Here is a 16212-nt window from a genome sequence, read left to right as displayed (position 1 = left end):
AATTTTGTCAGTCATTCAATAGCTCCAGGCAGTATTTAGGTTGCTGCAAGCAGGTTCAAGGTAATCTTGAATCAGCAGCTTAAAATATTAGTACACGAAGCTGCCTGACCTGTGCCAAAAGTTAATAACTCTTCAGCAGAGTCAGCACAAGGGAAGACATCTATGATTCATTTGCTCTGGCACAAAACTTTATTGATAAATGTGGCTTTCAGCTAAGTCCCTGACACTACAAAGGGATGGATTTCAGGAGAGGGCAGAAAAGTTCCTCTCTGGCTAAGGGAGTTTTCTGCTCCAGCTGTTCCCATCCCTCTGGCAGCCAGCCCCCTGTGTGTGGTTGTGGCAGAAGAAGTGCACACAAGTACAGTGAGAAAACTGCTGCCTTTTGCTTTCAGAAGGCTGTTTTGAGACTCCCTGGAGCTTGTCCAACAGGCCCACTCTGAGCATATCCTAGAGATGAACACCACAGTGAAAAAAGGATTCAAGAACTGTCCGAGTCTGCCAATGTTGAAAACCTCACTTCTACGAGGTGAAGGTCAGCTTGTTTTTCCTCACCCCACCTTCATCACTCGTAGATATTTACCATTATCTGCACTCACTGTTTTTATATCACCTGTATCTGAAAGGAAACTTTGTAAAGTGAGACAAATACACCAGTGAATCCCCACCTGAATTAATATCAATAACTAAACCTTCACCCCCATATACTTTGAGTACATTTTATAAAAAAATTACTTGCATGACTAAACAAAATATATGCCTTGCCAAAATTAAGTATTTAATGCTTTTGGCTGAATAATATCCCACTGAAGCAGTTCAGTGAATTACTCTGATATCTTCTGCAAACTTTTTCTCCTCTTCTGTAAGTTCCAGGGCAGTTGTTTCATCAGCAGAGAAGTATTTAGATGCAGGGATCATTTTGCCATCCTCAAACTGCAGATTTCTCACTAGTACCTGAAAAATGAAAGGATATGATTTTAAATTGTTTGGGAGGTAGCACATCCTTGGGTGAAGAGTTTTATGCATTAATAGGGTAATTGAAATAGTGAAATAAATGGCTCACAGGAAAGCTGATATGATGCAGGCAATTTAGCACAGGCCACTGGTACCTGTCTTTTAAATCCTCTCCTAGTAAGAACAGATTTTATTCCATATAGGAAATGACAATGGATTGAGTGAAAAGCAGAACATCTTCTCTATAGGATGGTAGAGGATTGATAAACTCCAAGTGAATCAGCTGTCAGTCATTAGCACCTGGATTTATCTAGCTTGACAGTTCCACATTACTCGCCCTTCTTGCCAAAACTATTCCATCCACGCTTATGTTTGCCAGACTGAGCACTTACCATCTTCCCATCATTTCCAAAAACTACTAGACCATTCTTTGTCACAAGTCCTGGTCTTGAAGCACCTTTTATGGTCAGCTCTTGTCCAGCAGGCACTGAAGCATCAAGTAATGATGATCCATAAAAAGTAACCACCTAAAAAGAAAGGTAATTAAAAAGCACGCATGTTCTAAAGTGTGCTGTAAAATTTTAACAATTTTACTATACTGTTTTGAAGCTTTAACATAATAGAAACAAAATATAATTACCTACACATGGAAAACATGTTACAACATTTCTAGATCTTTACAACTCAGAACATGTAAAACTCTGCAAATTGCCCAAACCTGCAAAGCAGCTGAGCTGTAACAATGTGCATGCTGCAACCAGTGCAGGAAAGGGAGCAGCTTTTGACAGCGCATCCCAGAGTGAGAGACCATTCACTCTATAAGATTTCATAGATTTATTTCTGCAAACTATCTAGGTCCAAATCTCTTTAAAATGAAACCCTCTGTTATTTCAGCAGCCCACAGTGCTTCATTTTGCTGTCCATACTGTGATGTTGGCCACTGTACATGGGCTGTACTATACTGTAATGCATACCTGCTTCCCAAAATGACTGGCACAGTTTGGTTCTACTCTTCACACCTTTGTACCATGTCTCTTTTTTTTTTTTTTTCCAGATGTTGTACTTATCTTTCTTCAAATTAAATTAATTCTGCTATTAAAAACGCTTAACTACTGTGTTCTGTGTGTTTCTTTAGGTGCCTGTTCTAGATACACACAAAACATAAAGTCACCAGATTAGAGCTACTCTAATGTAACAGCCATTTGTATTCACCTGTATGCAGATATCTTTAATTTTATAATAAAAAAGAGTCAAAAAGAGAGTATAGATAAGAATATTCTTCTGGTTTTCAGAGCATACCTGTCCATTTATTGTTGTCCATGCTCCAGGCACTTTATCATGCCCTCGAATCCAATTGTGCAAAGCTGCTGCAGGTTGGTCCCAGGAGATCTAAGAAATCAAGACATGCCAGGATGCACCACCACACCTTCCCAACCACAAACAAGATCATCTAATGCAGTAGATGTGTGTAAGTAGGGGTGCTTAGATCAAATAATTCTCATATGGGAATTCAATTAATATTTTCATCTGTGTTTATACAGCCTGTGCTAATTTTTGGAACCAGAAGGAAATGTGCCAAAACTTTCTTTTCCTAAAATAAAATGTATTTCTGGTAGAGAATTTCATATGGCCTGTTGGCAAACAAAGAGAGTGATCTTGATTCATTGTTGTATTCACAAGTATGGTAGCTTACTAAGAATCCTTACTGAGACTGCAGCTGCCTCAGCTGCCTGTACATGATTCTGAATAAGACACCAAGTTTCTAAATACATGTAACTGCTGAAAGGAAAATGGAACTTAACCTAAGGCTCCATTACAGCATCCTAAGAGGTATTCCAGGAAAAAGAGGTGAGGAAAAACTCAATTAAAATTAATGTTAACTTCATATTGCTGCTACTGTAGTCTGAATTAATAACTTTTCTAGCACTATGCACAAAAAAAGGTGTTACTTCACACTACCTCTGCATTTTCCTTTTTCTGGATCCCTTCATATGTTGCCCCTTCTTTAGGCTGAGGTATACGAGGGGCCTTACCATCAGCAATTAGATGTACAGCTTCCACCTATGTGAAAAAGTAAAAGATTTAATGTTAGCTTGGCTCATCTTTTTTTCTTCAGTCATACTTTGGAATGAAAGCAAAAGACTTTCTGCCACAAGGTGAATTAGTTTGGATTTTTTTAAACCTAGTATTTCCAAACCCTAAGGGACCAGTGCTGCCCTGAACAAACGTGTTTCCTTGAGTCTCTCTGACTAAAGAAATAGCCTCCAGAATTTCATGGGAGTACCTAGTCACCAAACTTAGAACAGCTGTCTGAATTCTCCAGAACAGAAATGTGGCTCAGTATGATTGTATTCAATGTTTTCCTTTTTCTCTCTGCAAAAAATTATTTTTCTGCATTTAAATGAAGGGAGAAAAAAAAATCTCTAAGGAGCAATGCTGAATAATTTTTGTGCATTTTCTTTTATTTACTTTAAAAAAATACAAAAAAATGACAAGCACAGAAAACCCAAAGCCAGTCCACCAGAACTTTGAGCCTCAAACACCATACTACCATTTTTTCTTTAAAATCTCACACCTAATTTTTTGTTGTTGCTGAGCCTTTAAAAGATTTTGTCTTGTACGAAAGAGCCACATTCCAAACAAATTCAACTTCATGCCATCTGTGGAAACAGAATATGCTCTGCCTGCTGTCAGCAACAAATATTCTGAGGTCACATCCTCAGCTGTTGGGCAGCCGCACAGCTCCAGTGAAATCTAGGATTTGGCTGAGTATCACAACCTCTGTCTTTCCAAATGCATACATCATGTCTGTACTTCCTTTACTTTCAATCCCTTTTCCTCTTAAAAAGGGTATTCAGTACAGTTAAACATACCATAGCCTTTATTCCTTCTGGGAAGAGAAACCGGTTATACAGGTCATCCACGGTATCATTTTGGCCAACATCACATTCTCGCTGCAGAAGTATTGGTCCAGTGTCCAAACCATCATCAGCCCAAAAAATAGTAAATCCTGCTTTCTTATCTCCTTGAATTAAAGTCCTGGGCATAAAAAAATACTTACAGTAAATACAGAAAAAATTAAAGTAGTTAGGAATATCAACTCACGTTTTACATTTATTTTCTTCAGGAAGATAGAAAAGAAAATCCAAACAATCTTTACTATACTTTCACTGCTCACTTCACAGCCAGGAACCCATTGATTTGACACTGTTGATGTGTGGATTCCAAAAATGACACAGGAAATGCTGCAAGTGAACCCAGGCTGTCTCACATAGTTCACTGTGATAATTATTTTTAAAGTATTATAAATGATAAGCCACTCAGAGCATAAGGTGTGCAACAGTTATGACAGAATTTGAAAGATGGAAGCAACTAACAGAATGCTATCTTAATAATTCATGATTGTTTACTGATGGCTCATCTGCAGGTCAGCAAGGAAGTATATGTGTCATACAGCTGAAAAGGAGTTAAACTCAGAGTGGAAAATGATAAATATGCAACTATTTAAGGAAAAGTTATTAACAGAATTAAGGCTTTCCAGCCAGATTCTCAGCTGCTGTGCATGAACATAGCAGTGCTTATATTAGACCTGTGCTGATTTACCTCAGCTCAGAATCTGCTTCTGCATCCAAAGGGAACTTCAGCCACCTAAAATTTTGCAGTTCTTCTTTGGCATGTGTCTCAGAATGATGAAAAATGAAACTGAAGTGTGTTTAAGGGAGCAGCCAGAAACTATGAGAAAAATATTTCCTGCATGTTTTCAGCCATTTGTATGCACGCAAACTTCAATGCTATTTTAAGTAATACATATCTCATGTAAGTATTCCCTCAGCAGCCCATGTTGTAACAGAATTGTCTGAGATCTGGCTTATACATAGGAAAATTCATTATTAGTTATAAGCACTGAAAGCTGCATTCACTGAAATGAGTGAAGTACACTGAAGTACATATGGGATGAACAAGGGACGAACTCCAAAGACAACTGGGGAAGTTGGCAGGTATAACAGAAGTGAAAGCTTACAGAAGTTTGGCTAGCCCTTATCAGATCTTTCACATATTTAAGCTGCATTTCTTCTAGTTTTTATTACGTAAAAGTCCCAAAAGAGTACTCTAGTGAGAAATGGATGTACTCAGCATGGAAAAGAAGGTTTTATAAGCAAATGTCTCTGATGCTGAATAGGTGACAAGGTAAGAACTGCTGTGTGCCTCCTCCTCTGTCCAGCAGCTCCCTCCACAAAGGGCTGCTGATAACAGAATGGCAGCTGCTGGAAGAGACTGCAAAGGAAGCGAGTGAGGAACCCTCTGCACCTCAGCACCCTTGTTTGTACCTGGTTATGTTTAGCCATGCCTAATTCTCAAAGGTTTTCTTGGTTTTACTGTGAAGATAAAGGGTCTGATCAGCACCAGGGCTGTAGCCACAATGTGAAAGTAGTGATTACAGCAAGGGGTGAGAGGGTGAAACACACGAACAGACAGTCAAAGCCAAGTCCTAGTTCAGTTTAAAGGCCTCGAGGCAATGGCCTTCACTTGAGAAGGGCAGCAGCAGATAGAAAAGATTCCTTTTGCAGAAGGAATATGCAAAATAGAGCAAGTGATACAACACTGCAAACATTCCATTTCTGCAAACCTTTGCACTTGATGAAATAACTTCCTGAAACAGAGTTTGCGTCTACACCTTCCTGTGAAATACATCTTGATGAATTTCTCCTCCACAAAAGCATCCTTTAAGAGCTCTCTAGATATGAGACTGCACAATTTAATAACAAACTGCATGAAGTAAAAGGACCTCATGTATTTGGAAAAATCCTACTACTTGATGTCTTTGCTGGCTGCTCCCTGACTTTTGATTAGAATGAGGAATCATTCTTTTTTCACTTTCCATGTCTTTCATGGCTCAACACACAGCTAGTGTATGTCCTCCCCAATGCCCTCTTTTCCAGTCTGAAGATTCCATCATTTGTCTTCAGCCATGTGAAAGCTGTCCTATACCCTTGGCCATCTTTCGTAGTCTTTTCCGAACTTAGCTAGTTCATGTTCCAGCTGAGATGCAGACAGTATTTAAGATCACAGAATCACAAGGGACCCACAAGGACCATTGAGTCCAATTCTTGAATGAATGGATCCTTCCATGGTGAGTAACAACAACCCTTTTCTGAGTAACAACAATTAACTTTAACACTGCTTATATATAGGCAGGGGGGTTTCCCCCTTGTGTGCGTTGTGTAAGCTTCCTAACTTTGAATTTGACCTCTCATTTTCTCACTCTCACATTATCACATTTACTCGTTTTCATAGAAAATGTATACCTTATTACAGATTTAAATCAGAATCATTGATCTAAAGTTTCCTGTCTTTCTCTTTCAGCCTTTTTAAAACTGGTATTGCTTTTGCTATTTCCCAGTCACCTGCATCAACATAACCTTAAGAAAAAGAAACATTTGCAGGTCATTTCAAATCTGCAACTTCAAATTTGCTGAAGTCCTGTGGCCCTGACAAAGAGTTTCTTATTCCTTCAACAGTTCACAAAAATGTCTTAGTTTAGCTCAAGAGAATTGTTTTGACTTATTCTACCCAAAGAAGGACTGTAGGATAGTAACATCTTAAGCTCCTCCATCCTGAATACCAATACAGATTTCCTACTGTGGTATTCTCTTTGATAAATACCTTTGTTAAATCCCATACCTCTATCAGCTACTTACCTTCAGCCTTTAACATATTTGGAGGAATTGTTGGTATTACATTTTGTGCCTTAAAAAGCTGTTTCTTTCTTTTCTGGACTGTCTCACTCTCATTTTTTGCTGAGTTTATGCTATTTTACTTTACACACTTGAACACAACTGAAACTTTTTGAAGTCCTTTCCTCTCTAATAGTCTCCTCTAATAGTCTCCTCAATAGTCTCCTCCACTTAAGTATTTCAGCTTAGTACGTTTTCCAGGAAGGATTAAAATTAAACAAAACTAAGTATGCTTTTGCTTTGAATCCACAACACTGTGGATTCAGATAATCACCATGCTGCCTGTAAGATTATTTTTAAATTGCTTCTCCATATTTAGATAATTTCTTACTGAATTTAGACACTGTGATAATGTCATTTACGTTGTCACAAGAGTGCCAGACTTGAGTCTATTGTGACCATTATTGCAGTGTAGTTCTTTCAGGGTGATGATCTGAACCTACCTTGTGAGATAAAGTTGGTTTTTTTTGTGGATTCTCTCTTCTCCCTTCCTCTCTGTGAACTTTAGGGTCTATATCAGACCTTCCTGTGACAGTTATCGAGTGTTTGTGGGGATGAGCCACTAGGGCAGTGTCCTGCTTATGGAAACTCCAGATTGTGAATTCGTGCACGTGAGTAAAACATATGAATGTACAGCTCACACCACTGATCCTCCAGAGCAACAGCTGAGCTCGCCCTGGAAACAATAATGAATCCTAGGTATGAAGTGCTGTTCATGCACCAAATAGTCAGCTGCTCTAGAGAAGTTCCTTCAGAGCATTTGCAAGTCAAGAGAACTGCAGCACTGACAAGAGTAACGGGGGCAGACCAGCCCCTAACGTGACAAACACGTGGATTTCATGCACAGAACTCACCAGTTGATTGCAGAAGCTCCTCGGTGGCGTGGTAAGATGGATGGATGGTAAATAATAGAGCCATGTTTTGGGCAGTCAATAACATCCATGGGGATAAACTGTGTACAGAATGGAAGGACATTTAACTCTGCTCCAACTGATTTGTAGGCTGCAACTACTTCCTGGATAGGCTTGCCTTTAGCTCTCCACTTGGGGAACTTAAAAACAGGAGTGCCATCCTTCTCCGCTGCCAGTGCTGAGGGGCAAGAACAGTATTTTTTTTTCATTCTGTGTTAAAAATTCAAGCCAGAGACATATTGCATGACAACTCAAACAAATCATCAAGTATATGACCACAGAGTGCTCTTCTGTATGCTGTTTAAAAACCTTTGTGCTTGGATGCATTTTATTAATTCTGTCTTTGATTCTTTTTCCTACAGCTTATGTCAATCTCAACTTTCAGTTCACTCTTATGACTTAGCTAGTAAGTACCAATGAAAGCAGAAAAGATAGGTATTCATATTTTACTTTCTCTTTTTTGTCTGTGAAATTGGATCTTGAGCTTGACCTGAAGAATCATTAGCCTGTTGATTTAAGTCTTAGGTAAATTCTTATTTAAATATTATTCCATGCAAGTTAGTGTGTACTGAAGTTACTTTTAGAAAACAAAGACTGTAGCTGTCTGAGGACACAGAAAACTTCAGGAAACACTTGAGACTTAAGCTTTTGAGTGATCTGGAAGGAAAAACAAGTGGTTGTCTAGTAATTTAATTTCATTTTTTTCCCGCAATCAGAAGAGATTGGACTTAATTAGTCCTGTGGTTTTAGCTAAAAATAAATACATTATTGAAAGATTGGAAGATTTACTTAGTTACATTTGTTAGTGTAACGATCTTACAAGACTAATTCATATAATGTAAACAAGTTATGCTATATTGTATATAAACTTTTATAATGTAATCCAAACAGACATGGATAGTCAATTTTTCGTTTTCTAAACTAATAGTTGCCTTCTCTAATTCTTCCAAAGTGTGATTAAATCTTTTAATGAGGTAGAGTTGAGAATTACATGCTAGTCTGTGAACACCACAGCACCAGTAAGCAAAATTTATGTTTGATTCTTCTCTAATGAGAGTTCTGTAAAAACATGTCAGGACCATATTAAAAAAAAACAAACCCAAAACAAAAACCAAAATAACACAAAACAAAACAAAACAAAAACCACCAAAAAAAGCCCCCAACCAAAACCAAGAGAGAATTGAAACAGCTCATGGAATGTAGTTTTGATTTCAGATTATCCATAAAGGTACATTCCATTCTGGCACTTCTATTTGCTAATCATATTAACTCACAGTCTTTGAACTTGTGTCACTGAAACAAAAACCAAAAAAAAAAGTGACAATTTAGATGGTTCCAAATTAGCTTCTTTGCCATGCTGGGCTCTGAATACAATGAGTACAATTTTGAACAAGCAAAACTTCTTTCTTTAGTAAGCCTAGAAAATCCTTATGCACCTCAACAATGGAAAACATGTGATATTCACATTCTCTGAACAGAGAGAGACATAATTCTCTCTCACAGGATTTTTCCTGGAGAAGCACAGAGAGAAGAAGAGCAAACAATTCTTATCTCTATTCTCTGTTCCTGTTGGTTTTGCACATGTGGAATGTGTTAGGAAGATTGTTTACCTGAAGGGATTTGTCCATTGGAATCTACTGAGGATTGTTTTGTTTCCTTGGCCAATTGGGTCAAAGCTGTGTCCTGGCTGTCTCAGTCACAAGTTTTTCTTTAGTATTCTTTAGTATCTCTTTGCTATGTAATTTAGTAGACGATAATGTATTATAATATAGTTTTAATAAAGCAATTGTTCAGCCTTCTGAATCAATGGAGTCAGATGCCAATTACTCCCTGTGTTGGGGGTGCCCTGCATTCAATAGAGAGAGGGAGAGCAAAGCCTCCTCCAACCTTTTGAATGTGTTTTCCATAGTCCAGGTGGAAGAGAAATAGGTTCTGCAGGTACACTGCCACACACAAGCTTGTCAAAAAGGGCAGAAAGCCAGGGATAAACAATCTTGGCTCAGTGCCCTGAGTATCCCAGCCAGCACAGAGAAGCAGGTGACAGACATTTGCACTTGAATATAGGCTCAGCAGCTATTTGCTGTAAGATACAGATCTAGTTCAGAATGATTACGTCTAGGATATACATTCCAATAAGATATCCAGATTAATTTTGGTTTTCCAATACCTTAATATACAGTCCTGCATGTTTAGAAACTACTTTAAAAGTTGCTTTTTTAAAGTACTGATAAATTGACAAGGTTAAACTGGTTCTGGGACTGGTGTTTGTTAAAGGATAGGTCTTGTACCGGATTTAGTGGATCAAAGGCAATATATGCAAGTCATTCCCATATAGCTATAACCTTCTAATGAAAAGGAAAATTTGTTATGTACACCTGTAATTTTTAGATTTGGATTCAGGTTTCACTTACCCAAAGGATCAGCTTGTCCATTCTTGTCAGGCACAGTGAATACACCCACAACTTTATGTCCCTCTTTTCTCAGCTTGTTATAAACTTCTTGTCCAAAAATACTTTGACCTATAAGGGCTAGCTTTAGCTTATGTTGATAAGCCTGGTAAAAAGAATTAAAACAAAACATGTTGTAGGATGCAAAGAAAATATGTTATTGCTTACATTTCTGTCTTGCTCTTTCTTTGTCAATTTTCAGTTTGATTTAAAATGGAATAGCCTTTTCTAACCTAATCACCTTTGAAGGAATAATAATCAATTTTTGAGCTTAATGACAGGTAACATACAATTCAGAGAGAGTATACTTCACATGAAAGTATCATCTGATACTGTCACTGATGTTTATATGGCTTTTTTAGAATTTTCATTAGACAGACCACCCACTGCTTCTTATGAGAGGCTCCATGAATCTTATCCATAGTCAGAAACGAAAATATATTTCTTGAAACATACATAAACACTTTTTGTAGACATAATTTATGTGGCTGGAACATGCCCCCTAAATCCCCATAATTAAACAGAGGTATATTATTTGTGGTTAACATGTATAGGCTACAGAAGACAAACTTGCACTGTTCCTGCCAGGTTAAAGGTGATGATCATCCATTGGATACTCCTACAAGCAAAAAAAGGTGCTAAAGGTGAGGTTCCCTTGCTGGACTTCCATTGCCTGCTGCATTTGGATTCCAGTACACTGGACATGTGATTTAAGCTTCCTCAAGCAGAGCAGGTGCAAGTAACACCTCCACCTTTTTTTAAAATTTATGATAGTTAGAATCACAACACTATGATGATATCAGAATATCAGATATTGCTATGTTTTTCAAGTGATTGCTTCTTGAGAAAACTACTTTTTCTTTCTGAGTCCTTTTAGATTTATGTGGCAGTTGTGCTCCTTTCCCATCCTACCTCCAGTCCCTCACCTCCAACACCTCCTTTATCCCAGAACTGGTACTGCTGTAGCTGCAAGAACTGCATTAGGGTACTGAAGTGAGCAGGCACGGACATGAAAAATGCAGCTTATTCATAACTGGATCTCTTCACTGGTCTAACTTACAGCACACGGCCATGAGTCCTAACATAGGGCCAGCAGGGGAGCAGGAATGAGCATGGAAACATGGCAAAAGGGTGGAACTGTCTCTATATGCACTGTCTTTGCCGTTTTAGTCAGCTTTTGGAAAATGAAAACTGGAAACCTCTGAAAAACAAATGGACTATCAGACCTGGTTAAAAAGGAAATATCTGCACAGAATAAACAGAAAAAGTACCTTCCTCAAAGCTGAATCTGGCACAAATGTTCCTAGACTCAAACCATACAGATCCCTCCTCTTAGGAGGCTTGAATGAAAGGTAGGAAATAAATCCACACACTCCCCACCTTTGTTCTTAACTTTATTTTTCACAACTGGACTTTGACTTCCATTTTTTTCCTTATGACCCATTAGAGGAATTAAAGCACTCTATGAATGTCTTAACCACTGATGTTTGTTTTGCTTGTGAGTTGGCACTTGTATGTTTATCTCCTCCCACCCCTTCCCTTTCTTAGGGTGCTGGGACATGAGAATACTTGGACTGAGTGGGTTATTGATTGGATAACAAATGGTCTGCACTGTCTATCAGATCACATGACAAAGACAAATGTCCTGAAAAACAGGTTACTGCAATTCATTTTACAACTGACATATTACAGATGCATTTTACTGGTTTCAGGTTACATTTTTGTTGTGCAGCTGGTTTTAGAAAACGGAGTTACGAATTGGTAGGTTCCACTACAGGAATATTGAAATGTGGGGGTCTTTTTTAATATAAAACAATAGGAAATAATTATTTGTACTGGACACAATATTTTTCCTGAGAATGAAACTGCATAATAAAACTGTCCTGTATTGCAGCATTACTCAGCACTAGTGCCACTGCAGCACAAACAAGCAGTAAGATGCAAAGGTGGACATAACTCAGGCCCTTGCGAAATCAGACTGTTATAACTGGCTGGCAAAAAAATGTCTGTGAGACTGCTGATGATAATGTTACTAACCAACATTGCACTGCTGGCAGCTATACCTCAAATAGTCTACTATTTTGTTCTTAACAAAGACAAGACCTTGTTCTGAATTACAACTTATCCTTGCAATCCTTATCCAGCAAAGCCAGACTGATGCAGGTGGTGCTCATTATCAATGCTTTATGATGGATGTCTTTACAGCAGAAATGCTGCTGCACTACAAAAAGTCAAAAAACAATTATTAGATTTTTCCAAGTATTTTAACTATAGTCAGGCAAATTGGAGAAAGATTAACCTGCTGGATCACTGAACATGTTTAGCATGGTATGAAATCCTCTGATTTCTGTACTGTGCTAACTAGTGCCCAACTAGTATATTAAATAAATGTTTAAAATAGTCCAGATGAGAATGACTTATTCTACTTCTGCCCTTTTGTTGACATTTCTCAGTAAGAACACAAGACTGGAAGGGATCTTCTTACCTAATGAATCTTCTCCTCTGCCATCACAAAAAATCATGTCATATGATTGCTTTTATAAATCTACCCGAACTCCTTTTCAAAGCACTGTTAAAGTACTCACTTCTGTACTCAGCTGCTTCTCTGATATTTGGACAATCTTGTAATTTTAAGTCCAAATTTATCACCACTTAAATAGTTACTTTTTCACAAAGAGTTTATTCACAAACTGTTAATAACATATGCACCCTCTATTCCTACACTTTCAGTTCATGTTGCCCTGTGAATAAATCTGATTCTCATATTATATGGAATGGCATAGCTGTTACAGCAACTCATGAGTTGCTGTAAATCAACATACTTTCAGTAAAGCCACACATTTAATTTGTGCTAGCTGTGGAACTGAATCAACAAATGATGAAAAGCAAAGAAAGAATGTAGTCCCCAAATGAATAACAAATAAAAAAACCCCACCAAACCCAAACTGAAACTGGCAAGACTGAGAAGACTCCAGTGTGGGAAATTATGTAGTGCACAAAAACATTATTCTGGTAGTAAATCAGCTTTGCTGCCTCACACTTCCAGAAGGTAACTCAAATGGGAACTGGTTTCAACTGCAAGATGGATCTAGCAACTGTGACCAGTGATTCCTGAGTTCTCTCTCCACTGTGGTACCTACAAGTCAGCCATGAACAGGATTTCTACTGAGTTTTAAAAAAAAAAGAAAAGGAAAATATCTCTGTGGAGGGGCTTGCATGCTTGGACCACAAGTTCAGTCCTTTGTTTTTTTGTTTTATTTGAAAAATTACAGTGGAACAACTGCATGAGATGTTATAGCCATTCATATCTTCTTTTGGAAAGTCTCCTTAAGCTTTTTTACCTAAGATGAGTCAGACCTGTGGAAGTGGGAAAATTTTGTACAAGAATTTAATGTGGACATAACACTCAATTAAAATGGAAAGTTCTATAAGATGACACAGAAGAAAAAGAGTTTGGTGTTTTCTGTCTTACAGAAATGCCATTTTGGCCAGTGTGCCATCGCTAGCATTCATCATGAAACTTTAGAAATTCTATTAAAGAACACCAAAAAAAACTTGGATATGTGCTAGATGGGTACTCCATCATTATCATTAACATGCACAGAGATTAAACTTTTTATTGTTTTTGACAGTGATGTCAAGAGATTATACCAGACTCCTTTTGCAGCTGCCTGGCTGACAATGAAAGTGTAGCCTGCATGAACCATGCATTTAAGGTTAATGGTCATGTAGCATCAGAGTGGATCTTTTGCTGCACTTTTGTAAGATTACCCAATTCCTAGTTATAGGAAACAATGCAGTTCAGGTAGCTTAGGGAGAGCTGGCCCTTCTTTTATGACTAATCATAAAATAATATAGTTATTATGACAGCGCTGCCAAGATACAAGAGTTTAGGATATTAGTTTTCACTCTGTAATTTTGTTGTTTTCACTGTCTCAACTTTTCATTTCTTCTTTAACTTTGTATGTTGTTTATAGCATAGATTAACAGTGATTATGTTTCCTTGACTCAAATACTCATGATTTGAATGAAGACAATAAGATAAAGGTAGAAGCATAAAATCCGAGAAGTGTTTGTACAAGCAGTCTTATCTTGCATGCTCAACGTGTCTCAAAGTTCACACGTGTTTCACCACCTCAATACAAAAGCACAGATTTAAGTTTAACTTCTGTATTTAAAAATTCTGTCCATATGATCTCTTGATACCATACTGGAATTTATTTTAAAACAGCTCATTAAAAGTTATACAGTATTTTAATGTTTGATTCCATTATGGTTCATTTTTTCCTCCAAAACACTTATACAGAAGTAAAACTAACAAATAGAATTAAGTACTACATAGATGACAGCCTGACAAATGCTGGTAACTATCTTGTCAAGTTCCCTAGAAATGGGAGATAAGTCCAACATCTACATTTTCTTCTCTAAGTAGACTCTAAACTTACAAAATCTCTTCAGAGGAGAATTTTTTTTGTTGCATAAAAATAATTTTCTGTTACTGCCTCTTTTGTATGTGCATCTAAACTTCAACTGGATATAACTACTAATGAAATTTACTGAAAATTAAGATTTAGTAACTGCTACTCTGGGTACAAACCTTATAATCAAAAAGATTACAATATTTTACTTAGTTTGCATAAGAATTTAGTAAAGCTAAAAAAATTTGAATGTTACATCTTTTTTAAATTATCACAGAGAGATGCTTCTTTTGAAAAGCAGTACTGCAACTTTATTTCTACTGAGATCCCCCTACATGTGCTGAATTCCAGTGCCTGCAAATAGAAGCCTATAGTAGAGCCCCACCCCCATCTACATACACATCCAGGGCAATGTGTTCCCACCGTTCATTCATTCTCCTTTTTTTTGGCACTGCTGGTTGCATTTCCAAAAGGCTTGTGTCAAATCTCATTATTCTAATGCCTTCCATGCAGATACCTTTGGAGGATTGCTGTCCTCAAACAAAACTGAGCAGCCAAACACGAAACAATGAACAATCTCTAGGGAAGAAAAAAATCCCCCAAGCCTCATCCAACTTGCCAGACCTACACATCTGGACAACTTGGACTGGACACGGCTTTCAGGGAGAGGTTCCTTGCAGGAGTCCTGCAGTCTATATATGTAACCAGACATAAAGAAAATGACTTGAAACAAATGCTCAGAGCTGTAAAAGACTAAACCATGGGGTGCAGAGGAATTTAGGCCATCAACTTCAACCCTGAGCAGTCCACCACGCCAGAGCTATGAACCGGCGCTGAGAAGGTCACAAACGAAACAGGCCAGAGCCGGGGGGCTTCACTTGGGCGCTGGGGACGAGCATGGTCCCTTCTAACTGCGAAGAGAACCTTCAGCTTCTCTCAGGGCAAACCCAGCACGAGGGAGGCACAGAACGGCTGCATGACATTGTTCTTGACACACGATTACGGGGCATTATCACAGCATCGCCGGTGCCTGTTCCCCGCGGCTTCCAGGCACATCCCTGCAAGATGCAGCGCCCAGACGATGGCTGCGGTCCCGCTCGCCGAACAGCCGGGCGAGAGCAGCCTTTGCACCCACACCGAGCCCCTTCCCGACCCTGCCGCGCCCGTACGCGCTCTGCTAAATGCTCGGCAGAGACGACACACATCACACGCTGGAGAACACCCGCTCCCGCCATCCCCCTCCCCGCGGTTGCCCCCCGACCGCTTCGCTGGCGGGCTCGGCACGGCACGGCTCGGCACGGCACAGCTCGGCTCGGCACGGCACGGCACGGCACGGCACGGCACGGCACGGCGCGGCCGCCCGCCCCGCGCTACTCACCGCAGCCGTGGTGCAGATGGTCCGCAGCAGCCGGGGTGCTGTCCGCAGCATCTTGCGGCCGCCGGGCCAGCTCCGAGCGGGCTCCGCGGCCGTGCCGGAGCGCCCGTCTGATGCAACCCGCGCCGATGCCGCTGGCGCCGGGCCAGCGCCTGCATCCGCGGCGGCGCAACCCCGCCCGGGCCCGGCGCCGGGGAGCGGGGCCCGCACCTGCCGCGCTCGGCGCCCGGGAGCCGCGGGGGTCGCGGGGCGGCCTCGGCGGGGAGCGGAGGGGAGGGAAGGGGCGGGGAGCCGCTGCTCCCGATCCCGGCGCGGCGGCCGAGCCCTCCCGCGGGGCACGGAGCTGCGGGGCGGCGCGGGGGTCCCGGCCCGCGG

The 16212-nt window shown here is 39.8% G+C and overlaps 1 protein-coding gene across 1 annotated transcript in view; it reads right to left on the bottom strand.

The window, feature by feature from the left end:
* Positions 1-16010, bottom strand: part of ALDH1L2 (aldehyde dehydrogenase 1 family member L2) — a 29274-nt gene extending 13264 nt beyond the window's left edge. The window contains 9 exon segments of the mRNA XM_064420461.1: positions 826-951; positions 1344-1478; positions 2251-2340; positions 2911-3012; positions 3825-3990; positions 7541-7775; positions 10009-10150; positions 15841-15921; positions 15924-16010. Coding sequence (XP_064276531.1) covers positions 826-951; positions 1344-1478; positions 2251-2340; positions 2911-3012; positions 3825-3990; positions 7541-7775; positions 10009-10150; positions 15841-15921; positions 15924-15995 — 1149 coding nt within the window. The 5' untranslated portion in view covers positions 15996-16010.
* Positions 16011-16212: the final 202 nt, after the last annotated feature.

Source organism: Passer domesticus, chromosome 5 (genome assembly GCF_036417665.1).
Source record: "Passer domesticus isolate bPasDom1 chromosome 5, bPasDom1.hap1, whole genome shotgun sequence".
NCBI classification, from domain to species: domain Eukaryota; kingdom Metazoa; phylum Chordata; class Aves; order Passeriformes; family Passeridae; genus Passer; species Passer domesticus.
This window is presented reverse-complemented; position numbering and strand designations above follow the sequence as displayed.